At 36.5% G+C, this 15,664-nt stretch overlaps 1 protein-coding gene across 1 annotated transcript in view; it reads left to right on the top strand.

Annotated features, from left to right (window-relative positions):
- LOC103257341 (26S proteasome non-ATPase regulatory subunit 1) overlaps positions 1 to 15,664 on the top strand; it is a 76,515-nt gene that overhangs the window by 24,045 nt on the left and 36,806 nt on the right. Inside the window, exons 10-16 of the mRNA XM_008055067.1 lie at positions 39 to 127; positions 604 to 682; positions 1,517 to 1,690; positions 4,522 to 4,633; positions 5,179 to 5,375; positions 6,648 to 6,743; positions 8,360 to 8,424. Of these exons, the coding sequence (XP_008053258.1) occupies positions 39 to 127; positions 604 to 682; positions 1,517 to 1,690; positions 4,522 to 4,633; positions 5,179 to 5,375; positions 6,648 to 6,743; positions 8,360 to 8,424 (812 nt within the window). The remainder of the gene's footprint in view (positions 1 to 38; positions 128 to 603; positions 683 to 1,516; positions 1,691 to 4,521; positions 4,634 to 5,178; positions 5,376 to 6,647; positions 6,744 to 8,359; positions 8,425 to 15,664) is intronic.

Raw genomic sequence — 15,664 nt, 5'->3', positions numbered from 1 at the left:
ATGATTAAAAAACAAAAAAATCTATATTGTTTTCATAGGATGCAGTACGGAATTCTGTATGTCACACAGCAACCGTTATAGCAAACTCTTTTATGCACTGTGGGACCACCAGTGACCAGTTTCTTAGGTGAATATGCTTGGTGATTTCTACTTGGGTTTAAAATCATCTTTAACAGAGACTATGTTGACATTGTTATATGGACATGGAGAGCTTTCCCTACTGACCAGTCTTGAATTCTAAATTATATTGTTGCTATTTTATGTATTTTTTTTATTGTATATGCCTATTTGTTTTAAGATAAAATAAATTCCTTTTATTGCTTAGCTTAATTATAGGCTTTTGAAGGAAATATATTAAGCTGTAAAAAATTAATATAATTTTGCTTTTGTTTATAGTGTAGTTACGTATGCATTAAAAAATACACAAAATATTAAGAACAGCTTAGGAGGTAAAATAGAATCAGCAATAACTTGAGTTCCACAAAATAAAATTATTTAAAATGGTTCAAGGTAAAATTTTAATCCTTTGACATAGTGTTAAAAAACTTTTAGAAATTCATTTGTTTTAATGCTAACTAAAATTACTATTTTCTTTTTTTACAGAGATAACTTGGAATGGTTGGCCAGAGCCACTAACTGGGCAAAATTTACTGCTACAGCCAGTTTGGGTGTAATTCATAAGGTAATATATATTGATCAGTGTGAACATATATTAGAAAAGAAGCTGTTTTCCTGGGGTTAAGAAAAAAATTAAAGTTTATTATAATTTATTGACAAGTAAATTTTGTTAAATCAGGTCAGTCATCTTACAGGGAAAGATGAAGTAAATAATATGTTACAATATATATGTGTGTATGTTTGTTTTTAATAAGAAGTGGACATCCTTTTCCTGTAAAGACTGTCTAAGCCGCTGGGCTCGGTGGCTCAGCCTGTAATCCCGCGCCTTTGGGAGGCTGAGGTGAGTGGATTGCCTGAGCCCGCGGGTTCGAGACTCACCTGGGCAATTGGCGACACCTCATCTCTACAATAAATCAAAAATTAGCCGGGCATGGTAGCGCGCGCCTGTAGTTCCAGCTACTTGGAGGGCTAAGGCGGAAGGATCGCCGGAGCCCAGCAGGTTGAGGCTGTGGTGGCCGGGAGCAACCACTGCACTCCAGTCTGGGCGACAGAGTGAGACTCCAACTCAAAACAAAAAGCAAAAAAAAAGGACTGTCTAAACCATTTAGAGGATAAATTGAAATTTTATTTGCATAGTCAAAGATTAATTTGGGCAAATGTTATGAAACAGTGGGGAAAAAAATGAAGCATTTGTGATGTTTTCTAACCAGAATGTGACTGGGTATCTTAAAGATTGTTCTCTTGTTTGACTGATACGGTTGTATGGGAGAGAACCACACTACCTCCTTCCCTTTCACCAAGTGAACATTCTGGGGAGAAAACAGTAATCATAGAAAACATTATTTTTTTTCCTTTCACTTTCTTTTACTGACATCTCTGTTGTGGCTCACATTAACAGGGTCATGAGAAGGAAGCATTACAGTTAATGGCAACATACCTTCCCAAGGACACTTCTCCAGGATCAGCCTATCAGGAAGGTGGAGGTCTCTATGCATTGGGTCTTATTCATGCCAATCATGGTGGTGATATAATCGACTATCTGCTTAATCAGCTGAAGAATGCCAGCAATGATGTAAGTGTTGAAATGGAAAACTAGATTTTCATTACTTCAGAATCCAGGAAATCATTTTATTTCCCAAATTATTTTAGTGACTGGAGATTCTGTAGGATTTAGGAATACCTAAAATAGAACTATTGTCTTAAGAGTTTTTTTTCCTAAGGTAATTTCTTTTTCTTCTCTATAAGCTAAAATTGTGTGTCTCATTCCTTTAAACCCTGTGTGTGACAAGCAAAACAAAGGACAAAGTATTTGTAAAACATGCGTTGTATCCCCACACTTTAGACTCTTAGAATGTTAAAACCACAAGACCCAACTTATAATCCCAGCACTTTGGAGGCCGAGGCAAGTGGATTGCCTGAGCCCGTGGGTTCAAGACCAGCCTAGGCACCTTGGTGAGCCCTCATCTCTACAATAAATAAAAAAAATTAGAGTGGTGTGGTAGCACATGCCTGTAGTTCCAGCTACTTGGACGGCTGAGGTGAAGGATCGCCAGAGCCTAGCAGGCTGACGCTGGGGTGGGCGTGAGTGTGCCACTGCACTCCAGCCTAGGCGACAGAATGAAACTCCAACTCAAAAAAAACCCCACAAGACCTTAGTTGTCATCGAGTCTAGCCATATTACTTTACAGGAAACTAAGGCCCAAAGAAAATATACATATGAGTGGAGATCCAAAAAAACTCAGAATTATCTTTTGGAAGGTGGGTCTTTTGTAGTAGAATTTGTTCCTCCAGAGCAAACTGTCAACCAAAGTTTTTATCTCGGAGTTTTGAGACGGTTGCGCCACAGTTTGTGGAAGAAACCTCCCAAGTTGTGGCAAACAGATGACTGGTTCTTCCACCATGTCAGTGTACCTGCCCACATTGTGCTGAGTGTTCAGCAGTTTTTGACCAAAAACAGTGTGACCCCTGTGCCCCACCCTCCGTATTCTCCCAGTCTCATCCCAAGAGAATTTTTGTTTGTTTCTTTCCCCAACTAAAAAGACCTCAAAGTGAAACATTTTGCTGATGTGGAAGAAGTGAAACGACAGAAGCACTAAAAGGCATTAAAATAGATGAGTTCAAAAACAGTGGAAAACATTTCTTGATAGGTGTGTTGTATCAAATGGAGAGTACTTTGAAGGTGACTGAAGTTTATACATGTAAGGGTAAATACAAGATTTTTAATAAATAAATTCTGTTTTTTTGGATCCCCCCCATACTCTCTCAGAAATCAGAATTCTTACTTATTTTGATGTTTGATAATTTTTTCAGTGTAAATATTTTGGAAAAACATATTAAGTAACCCTTTTCTTATTTTAAGAAACATTAAAATAAGATTTTAGACTTTAACTTTTATGTTAGGGTAAACTCTTAGAAGGTTATCAGAATAGTAGTTAAGTGAACCAGAAAAGCCTTATCCTCATTCTTCATTGAAAAGATTGAAGCCATAGGATTACTTGTCTCAGTTAACAATCTTTCTCTCCACAAAACTTGTGCATATGTGCACATATTTGGTCCCAGGTATCTTATCAGGCAGGGTTTATGGTTAGAAAAACAGTATCAAAAAGACAGCATTAAAAACCTCCTATGCCGGGCATGATGGTTCATTGAGGCCTGTAGTTCTAGCACTTTGGGAGGCTAAGATGGGAGGGTTGCTTGTGCCTAAGAGTTTGAGACCAAACTGAGCAACATAGCAAGACTGCATCTCTACAAAAAAAAAAATCAAAAAATTAGCTGGTCATGGTGGTGCATGCCTGTAATCCCAGCTACTCAGAAGGCTGGGACAGGAGCATCACTTAAGCTGTGGTGAGCTGTGATCGTGCCACTGCAACAATCTGGGTTGCAGATTGAGACCTTGATTTTAAATAAATAAATAAATAATACCAATTTTTAAAAAGAAACCTTTTGAAGGTAACCCCTTTGGGTCCCCTCCCACTTGGGAGCTTTTCTGTCCTCTCAATAAATCCTGCTTTCCAAAAAAAGAAAAAGGAAAAGAAACCTTTTGTAACTAACTTAAACAAGAAATTTATTGGAAATAGCATATGTAATTAATGAAAAAGCTGATGAACCAGTTCTCGCAGTTAAGTGCCAGAACAACTCCAGGGATCTGGGTAACAGGAACTAACAAAATCATAATTTCAGGGTCCTACTGTCAGGATGAATGAACTTGAAATGTTTTTGATCATTGGATTATTCCACTTAAGAAAGATTAAAATTCCAGGGAAGTAGCATCCTATTGACCTGACTTAGGTCACCTGCCCACACTTTGACTAGGAGGGGATGGGAACTTAAATGACAGTCCCACCAAGACTCCAACCATTAGAGGGAAGAGTATTCCCGAAGCAAGATTGGAGTGCTGTCTCCAAATAAAGAATACTATGCATTGAAAGATGACAGATGACCGCTGAAATCTCCTTTTTAAAATGTCTATATTTCAAGTGTACTCTGATCCCATTTTCTCCCATTTTCTTCATAACCATGTTTCTGTTAGATACCTTTTTCTCCTCTCTCTTTAGCTTCTCCCTCTCTATTGCCTTCTTTCCCTCAGTCCGTAAGCATACTCAGTTCTCACCTATCCTAAAAAAATTTTTTCCTTAACATTTGTTTCTTTCTTAGTTGTTGTTCAGTCTTCCCTCCCTTCTCATGAAAACGTATTAGCTCACTATCATTTTGTATTAGCAAAGATCTTTCTGCTGAAACTGAAATTGATGAGGTTACCACTGGCCTTCTGATTATCAGATCCTCTCTGATCATTCTTACTAAGCCAACCTCTGTATATCTAATATCAAAATGTATTTTGAAATTAGAATGAAAGCCTTGATTTTAAACAGTGTACCAAATCGATGGAGTCAATTTTTTTCCTAGATTGTTCGACATGGTGGCAGTCTGGGCCTTGGTTTGGCTGCCATGGGAACTGCACGCCAGGATGTTTATGATTTGCTAAAAACAAACCTTTATCAGGATGATGCTGTGACAGGTAATGATGCTTTTCTTTCTAAAGGCAACAAACTTAAGCATTAATTAATATAATTGTAATATTTGTTTTCTGCCTATATTTCGTAGCCTTTTATAATTCTAATGGATTTCTCTACTTGAAGAGAGAATGGGTTTTGCTTTATTTCTCAAACTTACCTTTTTAAAACATGTTTTGTGATACATAGGCTTTCTAAAATGATATATCCTGTATGTCCATTTGTATACACTAACTTTTGCAAATAGGAATTTAATAGAGTGATCTACTTATATTATTCCATACTGCTTGCTGATAATGTAGGAAAAAATGTTCAGTGTCTCCTTTGAAATCACTTAGGATTTGGTGGTACATTCTGTCAAGGTTTAAAAGGAAAACAGCTATAAATGAATAGATGTACTTCCATATAAAGTTTTCTTTTCTTCATCAGATGGTTTTTTAAAATGGTTATTTTGATAGTTGATGCTAATAAATGCTATTTCCAATTGGATGTTTTATTGACTTCACAAATAAAACTCTTATTTGTTAACATTTTACTCTTTACTCCCAAGGGGAAGCAGCTGGCCTAGCCCTAGGTTTGGTTATGTTGGGCTCTAAAAATGCCCAGGCTATTGAAGACATGGTTGGTTATGCACAAGAGACTCAGCATGAGAAGATTTTGCGTGGTCTTGCAGTTGGCATTGCATTAGTGATGTATGGAAGAATGGAAGAAGCTGATGCTCTCATTGAATCTCTCTGTCGTGATAAGGTGAGATCACATTTATCCTCTTTCCCTCTTCATCTTTCACTCTCCAGTTATCTCCAGCTTGTTTAAAATAAAATGATACTTGTCTTTACTGGAAATAACTCTGTTTCTATCAAAACACCTAAGCACATTTGTTCATAAAACTTCTTGCAAGATATATAAAAGCCTAATAGACATTAAGAAAGAGAAACACTGATTGGAAGAGGTGAATGGAAGTGGTTTGAGGATTTTAAATTTAGCCATGGCTTCAGATCTGTGATATTTAGATAAGCAGATCCAGCATTGGTCTTTAGGAATTTACAAGTTGATTTCTTTTAAAAATATTATTTCTGGAATGATTTCATAGTCATTTAATAAGATATAAAGTTTGTATCATTCTTTCTTCAGAAGATAGTGCCAATCTCTATACTTATTTGGGTGAGATTTTTGTCCATTGCTTTTTGTTTTTTTTTTACAGTGGTATTATGTGTGGTAGATTGTTAGTGGTAAGTAATACTATCCATTATAATCTGATTAAAAAAAAACACTGTTATAGTTTATTGATAAAATTTTGAATTAATTTGTTTTATCAGACTCCATACCGCTCTCAGCACTCAGTATCTAGGATTTAAGTAATAAGGTAAAAATGTAGAATTAGAAGACAACTTCCTTGTTGTTTGTTCAATGGAAGTTGACTGCCATAGGGAAGTGGGTATTGATATTGACTTGAGTTTATACTTCCTAGAAAGTATGAAGCAAGGCAGGCATATTGCACAAAACATAGGAAAATCCCTCTCTACAAAAATCAAAAAGTAGCTGGGTATGGTGGTTTGCATTTATGGTGGTAGAAGTAGTTTGAGGATTTTAAATTTAGCCATGGCTTCAGATCTGTGATATTCAGATAAGCAGATCCAGCATAGGTACTTAGTAATATACAAGTTGATTTCTTTTAGAAATATTATTTCTGGAATGATTTCAGTTCTCAGCTACTCAAGAGACTGAGGCGGAAAGATTGCCTAAGCCCAGGAGGTCGAGGCCCCAGTGAGCCATGATTGTGCCACTGCACTCCAGCCTGGGTGACAGAGTGAGACCCCAACTCAAAAAAAAGAGCAGTTTATTCTTTCTATATTAGTCTTTTATTTCCCCATTTATTTAGGAAATTACCAACCACAAAAGAACTCTTGAGTTTTCCATTTACTACCCAAAACCAACTTACCTGACGGATGCCTGCTAGACTGTAGACGTTACTGTTTGAAATAATAAGTTGATTATTAATGTTGCATTATTATTTCTTAGGACCCAATTCTTCGACGCTCTGGAATGTATACTGTAGCCATGGCTTATTGCGGCTCTGGTAACAACAAAGCTATTCGACGCCTACTACATGTTGCTGTAAGTACTCTGACCTTTCTTGGGAATAGGGTAGAAGGGAAAATTTGCAGATAGACAGTAAGTGTCTAGGTGAGTGCAGCACCCACATCACATGACCACCACCAGTGATCTAAGGTTGAGATTCTCATTCACTGGACACAATAGGCCATAACCTAGCACTAGATTCACTTAACTTTTCAGAAGGATATAGGACAGGATAACCGTATGAATGGAAGTCCTTAAAGCCATTCAGATGCAACTTCTGAAACTCCACTACAAAAGGCACCCTCATTTGTAAGGGATGAGACTTGTAAGTATATGTGGCCATGCTAGGATTGGGAAATCTTCCAGGTACCCCTAGTGGGCACGGTGGTTTGTGCCTGTAATCCCAGCTGCTCAAAAGGCTAAGGTATGAGAATTACTTGAGCCCAGGAATTCAAAGCTGCAGTGAGCTATAATAGCACCACTGTACTCAAGCCTAGGTGACAGGGTAAGTCCCTGCCTCTTTAAACCACCCCCCAGCCCCAACTCCTAAAGAACATGCCCAATTTAAGAGACAAACTGCACAAGAAAGCCAATGCCTATGTTTTCCAACAGGCTTTCTCCATTCATAGTTCTTCTAGTCTGGGTATAGTTATCAGCTAATAAGTAATATTGCTTGGTTACACAGTAGACATTCCACATATATTGTAATTCAGTAGATTTGTAGCATCAGAGTGCTGGGAGAAGGTAAACCAAGAGCACCTTCCCATGTAGAAAGGCTTAAACTGTTATTCACTTCTTCTTCCCAGGGATGTTCACATCCCAAAATATGTATTAGTAATTTTTTTTAGCAGCGCAGTATGTAGCATATTCTAAGTGTTTCTATTTTGCTTGACCTGAGCACATACTGTTTTGAAAACAACACTGAAGGAATAGTTAGATTTCCAGTGTAGCCCATAAAAACTATACTGCAAGCTGAAACAGTCTTAAGAAATAGCCCTGAATCTTAAACTTTCCCAAGCTTTAAAGACTTCTGAACCCTGAAATGAAATTTTCCAGTGACTTTTTCTAAATTGAGAAAACACATTCTTTAAAAAAAAAACAAACATGTGTCTGTCTGTCTTCCTCCCTCCTTCTCTTCCCTTCCCCTCCCTCCCCTCCCTTCCCTCCATCCCTCACTTCTTTCCTTCCTTGTTGGAGTTTCACTCTGTTGCCAGGCTGGAGTTCACAGCCACCACAGCCTCGACCTGCTGGGCTCAGGCCATTCTTTTGCCTCAGCCTTCCAAGTAGCTGGAACTACAGGCATGCGCCACCATGCCCAGCTAATTTTTTTATTTATTGTAGAGATGAGGTCTCACTAAGTTATCCAGGCTGGTCTCGAACTCCTGGACTCAGGCAGTCCTCTCACCTCGGCCTCCCAAAGTGCTGGGATTATAGGCTTGAGCCATCACACCTGACTGTGTATTTTTAAAATGTATTTATTTATTGTATGTATTTAGAAGTGTGTGGTGTTGTTTTGATATCAATGATGAAGGGAAAGACTTTCTAATAAAAGAATAATATATTAATGACGTCTAATTTACATTTGAATGATATGGGCCTCATAGTATTAGAATGCATGGTATAATATGTTCATCTTAAACTTTTTTCCTTAGGTAAGTGATGTTAATGATGATGTCAGGAGGGCAGCAGTAGAATCACTTGGGTTCATTCTATTCAGGTAATAATTTCCAACTTCTTATTCTATTTGTATTTTGTTGCTTTTTTGTACTCAGTAAATAAATACCTAAGGAATATGTCTGAATTCTAGTGAGAACCAATAGTAAGATGAGTGTCATTCACCTGAAAAAGAACAAAGTATTTCATGGAATTCTAGGTAACTATTTCATAAATAGTAAAACTATTTAATTATTTCTGTTTTTTTAAGTAACGTTCTGCTTATTTACTTAACTTTTTAAATCCAAATAACACCTCCAGTACTCCTTTTTTGTGGTTATTGGTAATTCAAGTGAGATATTATCTCTTACATAGGTTTGTAAAGCTTCTGAAGCCCTTCAATAAGAGCAAAAAGTAGTAGTCCTTGTTTAAATACAAAAGGATGAAAATTTTGCAGGCTAAAAAAATTTATTTTTTTACTTGCAGATGTGGAGATGCCCTTGGCAGTACAGTGTAGTTGTATTTAAGTCACAATCAGCTGGGCATGGTGGCTCACACCTGTAATCTTAGCACTTTGGGAAGCTGAGACAGGAGGATTGCTTGAGCCTAGGAGTTCAAGACCAACATGGGCAATTTAGCAAGACCTCGTCTCTACAAAAAAAAAGTTAAAACAATTAGTCAGGTGTGGTGGTGCATACCTGTAGTCCCAGCTACCCAGAAGGCAGAGGAATCACCTGAGCCCAGGAGGTTGAGGCTATGGTGAGCTGTGAGCCACTGCTCTTTAGCCTGAATGATAGAGCTGGACCCCAACTTAAAAAAAAGTTGCACCCTAAACTAGTCTGCCTGAGTTGACTCCCAACTCAACTTCTTACTAACTAAGTAATTTTGGGTAAATTATCCAATCTCTTTGAGTCATTCCTCATCTTTAAACTGGGTATAATAATAATACATAGTTGAAATGATTTTTTTGAATGATTCAGTGAATAAATATATCTTATGAATGAACGAGATGTGGCACTAATAAGCACTATACAAGTGTGTGTTAGTAGTGGTAATTGTAGTAGTTGTTGTACTGGTGTTGGTGGTAGTAGATGTAGTAGTAGTACTCACATTCTCATTACTGTCTATTTAGCCCCAATCTCAAATATCATTCTTTCTTTTAGGTAAGATATAGGCATACCTCAGTTTACTACAATTCACTTTATTGCACCTTGCAGATACTTCATGTGTTACAAGTTGAAGGTTTATGGCAACCCTGCATCAAGCAAGTCTATCGGTGTCATTTTTCTAACAGCTTGTGCTCATTTCATGTCTCTGTGTCACATTTTAGTAATTCTCACAATATTTCAAACTTTTCCGTTCTTTATTACATCTGTTATGGTGATCAGTGATCTCTAATGGATTATTGTAATTGTTTTGGGGCACCACAAACTGCATCCATATAAACAGCAAACTTAATAAATGTTGTGTGTTCTGACTGCTCCACCAACCAACTGTCCCCCTCCTTGGGACTTCCTATCCTTGAGAAACAACAATATTGAAATTTGGCCAATTAATAACTGTACAGTGGCCTAAATGTTCTAATGAAAGAAAGAGTCTGATGTCTCTCACTTTAAATAAAAAACTGGAAATGATTAAGCTTAGTGAGGAAGGCATGTCAAAAGCTGTGATAGGCCAGAAGCTAGGCCTATAGTATTTTATTTTATAATTTTTATTTTGAGTTGTGGGGTACAAGGAGGATTTACTACATATGTAAGTTGTGTGCAGGTGAAATTTGGGCTTCTGACTAGTCTTCTCTCCCCCTGAGAGTAGACCAGGTACCCAGTATGTTGCCACGTGCCCTCCTGCCTCCCCTAGCAGTGTCCAGCATCTGCCAGTCCCACACTTGATACCTGTGTGATCAGTGATCAGGGCCCATTTATGAGTGAGGACCTGTGGTATTCAGTTCTTTGTTTCTGTGATAGTTCACTTAGTATGATTGTCTTCAGCTGCATCCATGTTGGAAAGCAAGACCTTTTGTACCAAAGAGTTACTGAGCTGTGAATGCAAAGGGAAATTTCCTGAAGGAAATATAAGTGCTACTCCGGTGAAAACATGAATGATGAAGTAAAGTAGGCTCATTGCTGACATGGAGAAAGTTTGAGTGGTCTGGATAGGAGATCAAACCAGCCACAATATTCCCTTAAGACAGAGGTTAACCCAGAGCAAGGCCTTAATTCTCTTCAATTCTGTGAAGGCTGAGAAAGGAGAGAAAGCTATAGGGAAAAAATGTTTTGAAGCTAGCAGATACTGGTCCATGAGGTTTAAGGAAAGAAGCTGTCTCCATAACATAAAGGTGCAATGTGAAGCAGCAAGTGGTGATGTAGAAGCAGCCGCAAATTATCCAGAATATCTAGCTAAAATCACTGCCTCGGGGTGGCAGAGGTGGGAGAGATGGAGGAGGTAGAAAGGGAGGCACGTATACTCAGTGTGACTGTTAAAAAAAATCCCCACGTTAGTGAACCCACACAGTTCAAGACCATGTTGTATGAACATTGCCTGTTTTAGCTTATTTGTGATAAAATCACAAAGTAAGTTTCCAAGTTGCATGTTAAATGAATCAAGTGTTTTGTGTCCTGTTAATCTTTAGAAGAGATTTTTTCCATCCCAAGTTCCCTGGGAGTGGAGCTTTACTGTAAAGATTGTTAGGTAATTCAACAGATATTTCTGGGACAGCCATTGTGAACTACTTAAAGGATCTTCTCCCTAACATCCCATATAGGAAGTCATCCATTTATTGTAAACTATAAAATATTTTTTTCCCATTGTGGATAAAAATGTTTAATAAAGCAGAACAAGGCCCATGTAGCATGCTAATAGGGTTCTCCTTACACCAGTTTTCTTGAATGAGATTGTTCAACCAAATACTAGTCTCCTTCACTGTATTATCCTGTAACCCTCATTTCTCCAACTTTTTCACAGAGATGCTAGAGAATCTTCACTGACTCCTAATGACATAATATTCCTAAGTCTACTAATCTGGCACCTCTGAACCAGGTTACATGAGTCGTTGCGTATGATTGCTTCTTATGTGGCACTTTTCACAGAAGTGTCAGGTGTTCATTGGGGCCTCTTCTGAGATCTGACAAAACCTATGTATTCCAAACTATTCTGTATTTTCCTGAAGATCTGTAGCAGACTTCACACTTTTAATTTCTTGAACTCTATCTTTCTCTTTGAATTTCAGAATACTTAGCCACTTACAGCCTTTTTGAACTTTGGCCGTTTTCTGTTTTTCCTCAGAATTTAGGTTCCATAATTATATTCACAAATTTGTTCTATTCCAGGGAGGTAATTCATTTAGCCTCAAGACCTAGAACTCATCTAAAATAACTAGACATCTAAGAAAACTCATCGTTTTGCATTTTTATCCTTCTGGTCTAAAACTCACTCTCCCTGAGAGAAAAGATGGAAGCAAAATAGAAGTCAGGTAGTTCTCTTTCCTTTCTGTCATCTTTGGCATATCGTCTAGCCAAACTGTGACCCTAACTTTTTCCTATTCTTACTCTAGAGTTTAGACACAAATTGAAAAACAAAAACAAGGGGAAAATGGTTTGTCATTGACATCCAGAATGGGTTATTTTTTTTAATTCTTATCAGGAAACTAGATAATTTTGCGATGGAAAAATTGTTTTTCCTGATGTACCATTAGTATATCTTGGGTTGTATAAAGCATTCTGCTCATGTTTGACCCTTACGTTATTTTGTTTCTTCATTGTCAGCAGTTAATTATTCCTATTGTCAATGACTTTATATTTCATGTCAGTATAAACCAGTTGTCTTGTGTATATATTCTGCCACATAGGTTGTTGTTGGCTTTATGAAACTGTTTTTCTTCCATTTTTAACCTGACAAGTGCTTTGCTTTCTAATTAACAAAGTTCATTTTAACCCTTTTATTTCCCGTAACTCTCATGTGTTCAATTCCCAGTTTCAGCAGCAGATGTCACCAGTGAGCTATTATTGTTAGATTATGAACTGTTTATGTGCTTGCTACTTCTAAGGGACCATTCTTAGCTCTCTTTCACAGTATGAGTCTTTAAAAAGTAGGAACTGGAAAAAAAACTTCAGAGATGATTTTGTCTAAAACTTATTTTATAGATGAAAATTAAATGTAACTGACTTGCTTAAGGAGCTGGAAATAAATCCAGGTTCTCTAAAGTTTAGTTTACAGCTGTTACCCTAGAGTGACAATTTTTAAAGGTAGAAGAAACTTAAAAAGTAACCTATATTCTCGTTTTTTAAAAGATAAGTGGGCCAGGTGTTGGCTTTATGAAACTCTTTTTCTTCCATTTTTAACCTGACAAGTGCTTTCTAATTGACAAAGTGCTGTAATTGACAAAGTGCTATAATCCCAGCACTTTGGGAGGCCAAAGCGAGAAGATTGCCTGAGTCCAGGGGTTTGAGACCAACCTGGGCAACTTGGTAAAACCTCGCCTCTACAATAAATAAAAAAATTAGCCAGGCGTGGTAGCACACGCCTGTAGTTCCGGCTACTTGGAAGGGTCGCCTGAGCCCAGCAGGTTGATGCTGAGGTGGCTGGGAGCATGCCACTGTACTCCAGCCTGGATGACAGAGTGAGACTCCCATTCAAAAAAAAAAAAAGATAAGCAAATTGAATTCTAAAGCAGTTAACAAAGTATCCCATTGTCATAAAGCTAAATGGTAGAATCAAGATTCTAAACAAGTCTCATGATAGACCAGTGCTTCCTTCACCATGCCTTCAGAGCGCTGTCTTCCTAAGTCGCTTTGGTAGAACACTTTTATTATCAAATTTATTTACTTACTTTAATATTTGGGAAGTATCAGTTCAGTGTCCTAAGACATGTTTTCCAAAGCAACATCATTTACTTTCTTAGTGTGCACTCCATTTTATCTTTTATTTTCACCTTTAGATTTCACTTTTTAAATGACTGCAAACATTTGGCCTTCTTGTACCTACTTTAAGGATTTGTATCTTCTTAATTTTTTTAACTTCCTTTTAGTTGTACTTATTGGATGTGAATACTAAAAATTTGTTAGTAAACACACATTTGTACTTCAACTAAGATAAAATTGTCTTTGTGTAAAATTCTCACATATGTTACCTCTTTTATTTACAGGATAGTTCAGGGAGTTATAGTATTCTACTTATTTCTTTATCTTGATATTGGTGGATTGCTATTTGTTGATAATGCTTATAATAAAAGTAAAAAATTAAATTGAAGACTATTGCTTAGTTGAAATGAACCTATACTACATTAATTTTTTACCTAATAAATGTTATCTAGTAGAATATCTAATAAATAAGTGATCATTGGACTCATTGTTATTAGTTTAGTCAGCAGATTATATTATAATAATGACTCTGTACATGTTCTTGGCATTGTTCTATTCTTGGCATTGACTGAAACTAATTTGGAAGTGAACAGAATCTAAATTATTTTAACTTGACCCTGGAAAGAAAAATGAAATCAAAAGAATCAGTCTTTATATACCTACTGAAATTAAGTTGCTGTAATGAGCAAATTGATAATCTGATATGGGTGTTTCTTAAAATGAGATAATCTTAGAGGTCCATAGTCACTATGACTTAGGCTGTTACGATATGAAATTAAATATTTCTCCATGTTTACATTCATATCCTTTCAGATATGGATGGATCTTGCAAGACAAGCAAGAGATTCTTGGTGCAGATATTTTGTAGACCACACAAGATGATTCCTTGAATGTAAAGATATTGTATCACTGTAGATCCTTATAATCTGAGGAAACCCTCACAATCAACCAGTTGTCACCAAATGCATGGTTGATCTTTACAATATCTTTGTTCAGAACTTTCTATCAATTTGATATATATTCTCTATTCTGCCTCAGTATCTTTGTGTTTATGTCTAGGTTCTGTGACTTTTTCTTGCTTTATTTATCTTTTGCATTCTTTTTTCTATACCTTTGTTTTCTCCTTTCCATAAATTGGCAAAAATATGGAATAGAAAGATTTTGTTTTGTTTTGTTTTGTTTCAGAATTATTCTAAACAGCTATAATCTGTTTCTTTTCTCCTAAAGTAAGACTGTTAGAGTTCCTGTGTTACCTAAGAATGTTTAACTGCTGAGATTTGCTTTCAAATTATAGATTTCTTTAAAGTATTCATAAAAAGGAAATACCAGTTATATACCAAAGTGGTGAAAATTTGGAGCTGTTTTACTTTTCAAAAATAGTTTATATTGGAGTTGTATTTCATTTTCTAGAATATCCTGTCTCAGTTAATTGTAAGCAAGGAATTTTGTTTTTTAGAATTTGAAGCTAAATAATTTACAGGTACTACTATTAATTTTGTAGGTGTGCATATACTTAGGCACACAAATTTGGAAACAGTACTGAACATGTAGGAAGATTGTTTTTTTAATCCAGATTGTCTTTGAGTAGAGCTTTGGCAATGTGGTTGCCAACTCTACTATTTAGAGTTCCTATAACAGATCTGTATGCTATCAAATGTTTAAAATACAGAATTTGAAAAACCATCATAGTGATATATGAAAATTTAATCTCAAATACCTTGGCAAGAATATAAAAGTCTTAACATTATGAAACCCATCATATTAGAGACTAGAGCAAAACAGAAAACAATTTTTTTTTAGAAATGTAAGTTATTTTGCTCTTATCTGAGATAATTCGTCCCTAATACTACTGAAAAATCTTAGACTAGTAGGGAAACACGCCCAAAGCTTTGATTATTTAGAAATTAAATTTGTAAGATATGCTCTTCCTGGCAGATAATATATGGGTAGAACCAGTAAGAAAAGGTAGCAGATCAGGATCTACATATGACAACCGTGTTCTAGGAAAAGATTCTGCCATTGGGAGAATACATGCCTGATTCACTTATGCTAAGATCCTTCATAGCCAACACATTTTCTGATTATCCTAAACTGAGTCACCTGGAAGGGGACAGCAGTAGAGCCATAGGTTGAGGCATAAATATGGATCAACATGAAAAGAAAAGGCTAAGATATCTTTACTGCAGATGCCTTGCCTTTAGCTTAAACTTGTTTACTACTTTAGGAGTAGCATAAAAAATATCAAAGTAATTAGAATCGGGTGCCATTTACTGAGTGCCTACTGTGTTCTCAACCTCATAAGAACTATATAAAATATAGATGAGAAAACTAGGGCTCAAAGAAAGTAATTGTTTTTCCTAAATTAACCCAGCTGTCTAATAAGCAACATGGTTGGACTCATTCCCAAATATAACCATGCAAAATGAAATAATGAAAGAGTAAATAAAA

The sequence above is a fragment of the Carlito syrichta genome, unplaced genomic scaffold (genome assembly GCF_000164805.1).
Source record: "Carlito syrichta isolate Samal-C Ts95f unplaced genomic scaffold, Tarsius_syrichta-2.0.1 Scaffold301646, whole genome shotgun sequence".
Taxonomy (NCBI): domain Eukaryota; kingdom Metazoa; phylum Chordata; class Mammalia; order Primates; family Tarsiidae; genus Carlito; species Carlito syrichta.
Note: the sequence above shows the minus strand (reverse complement) of the source record. Positions and strands in the feature narration are given on the sequence as shown.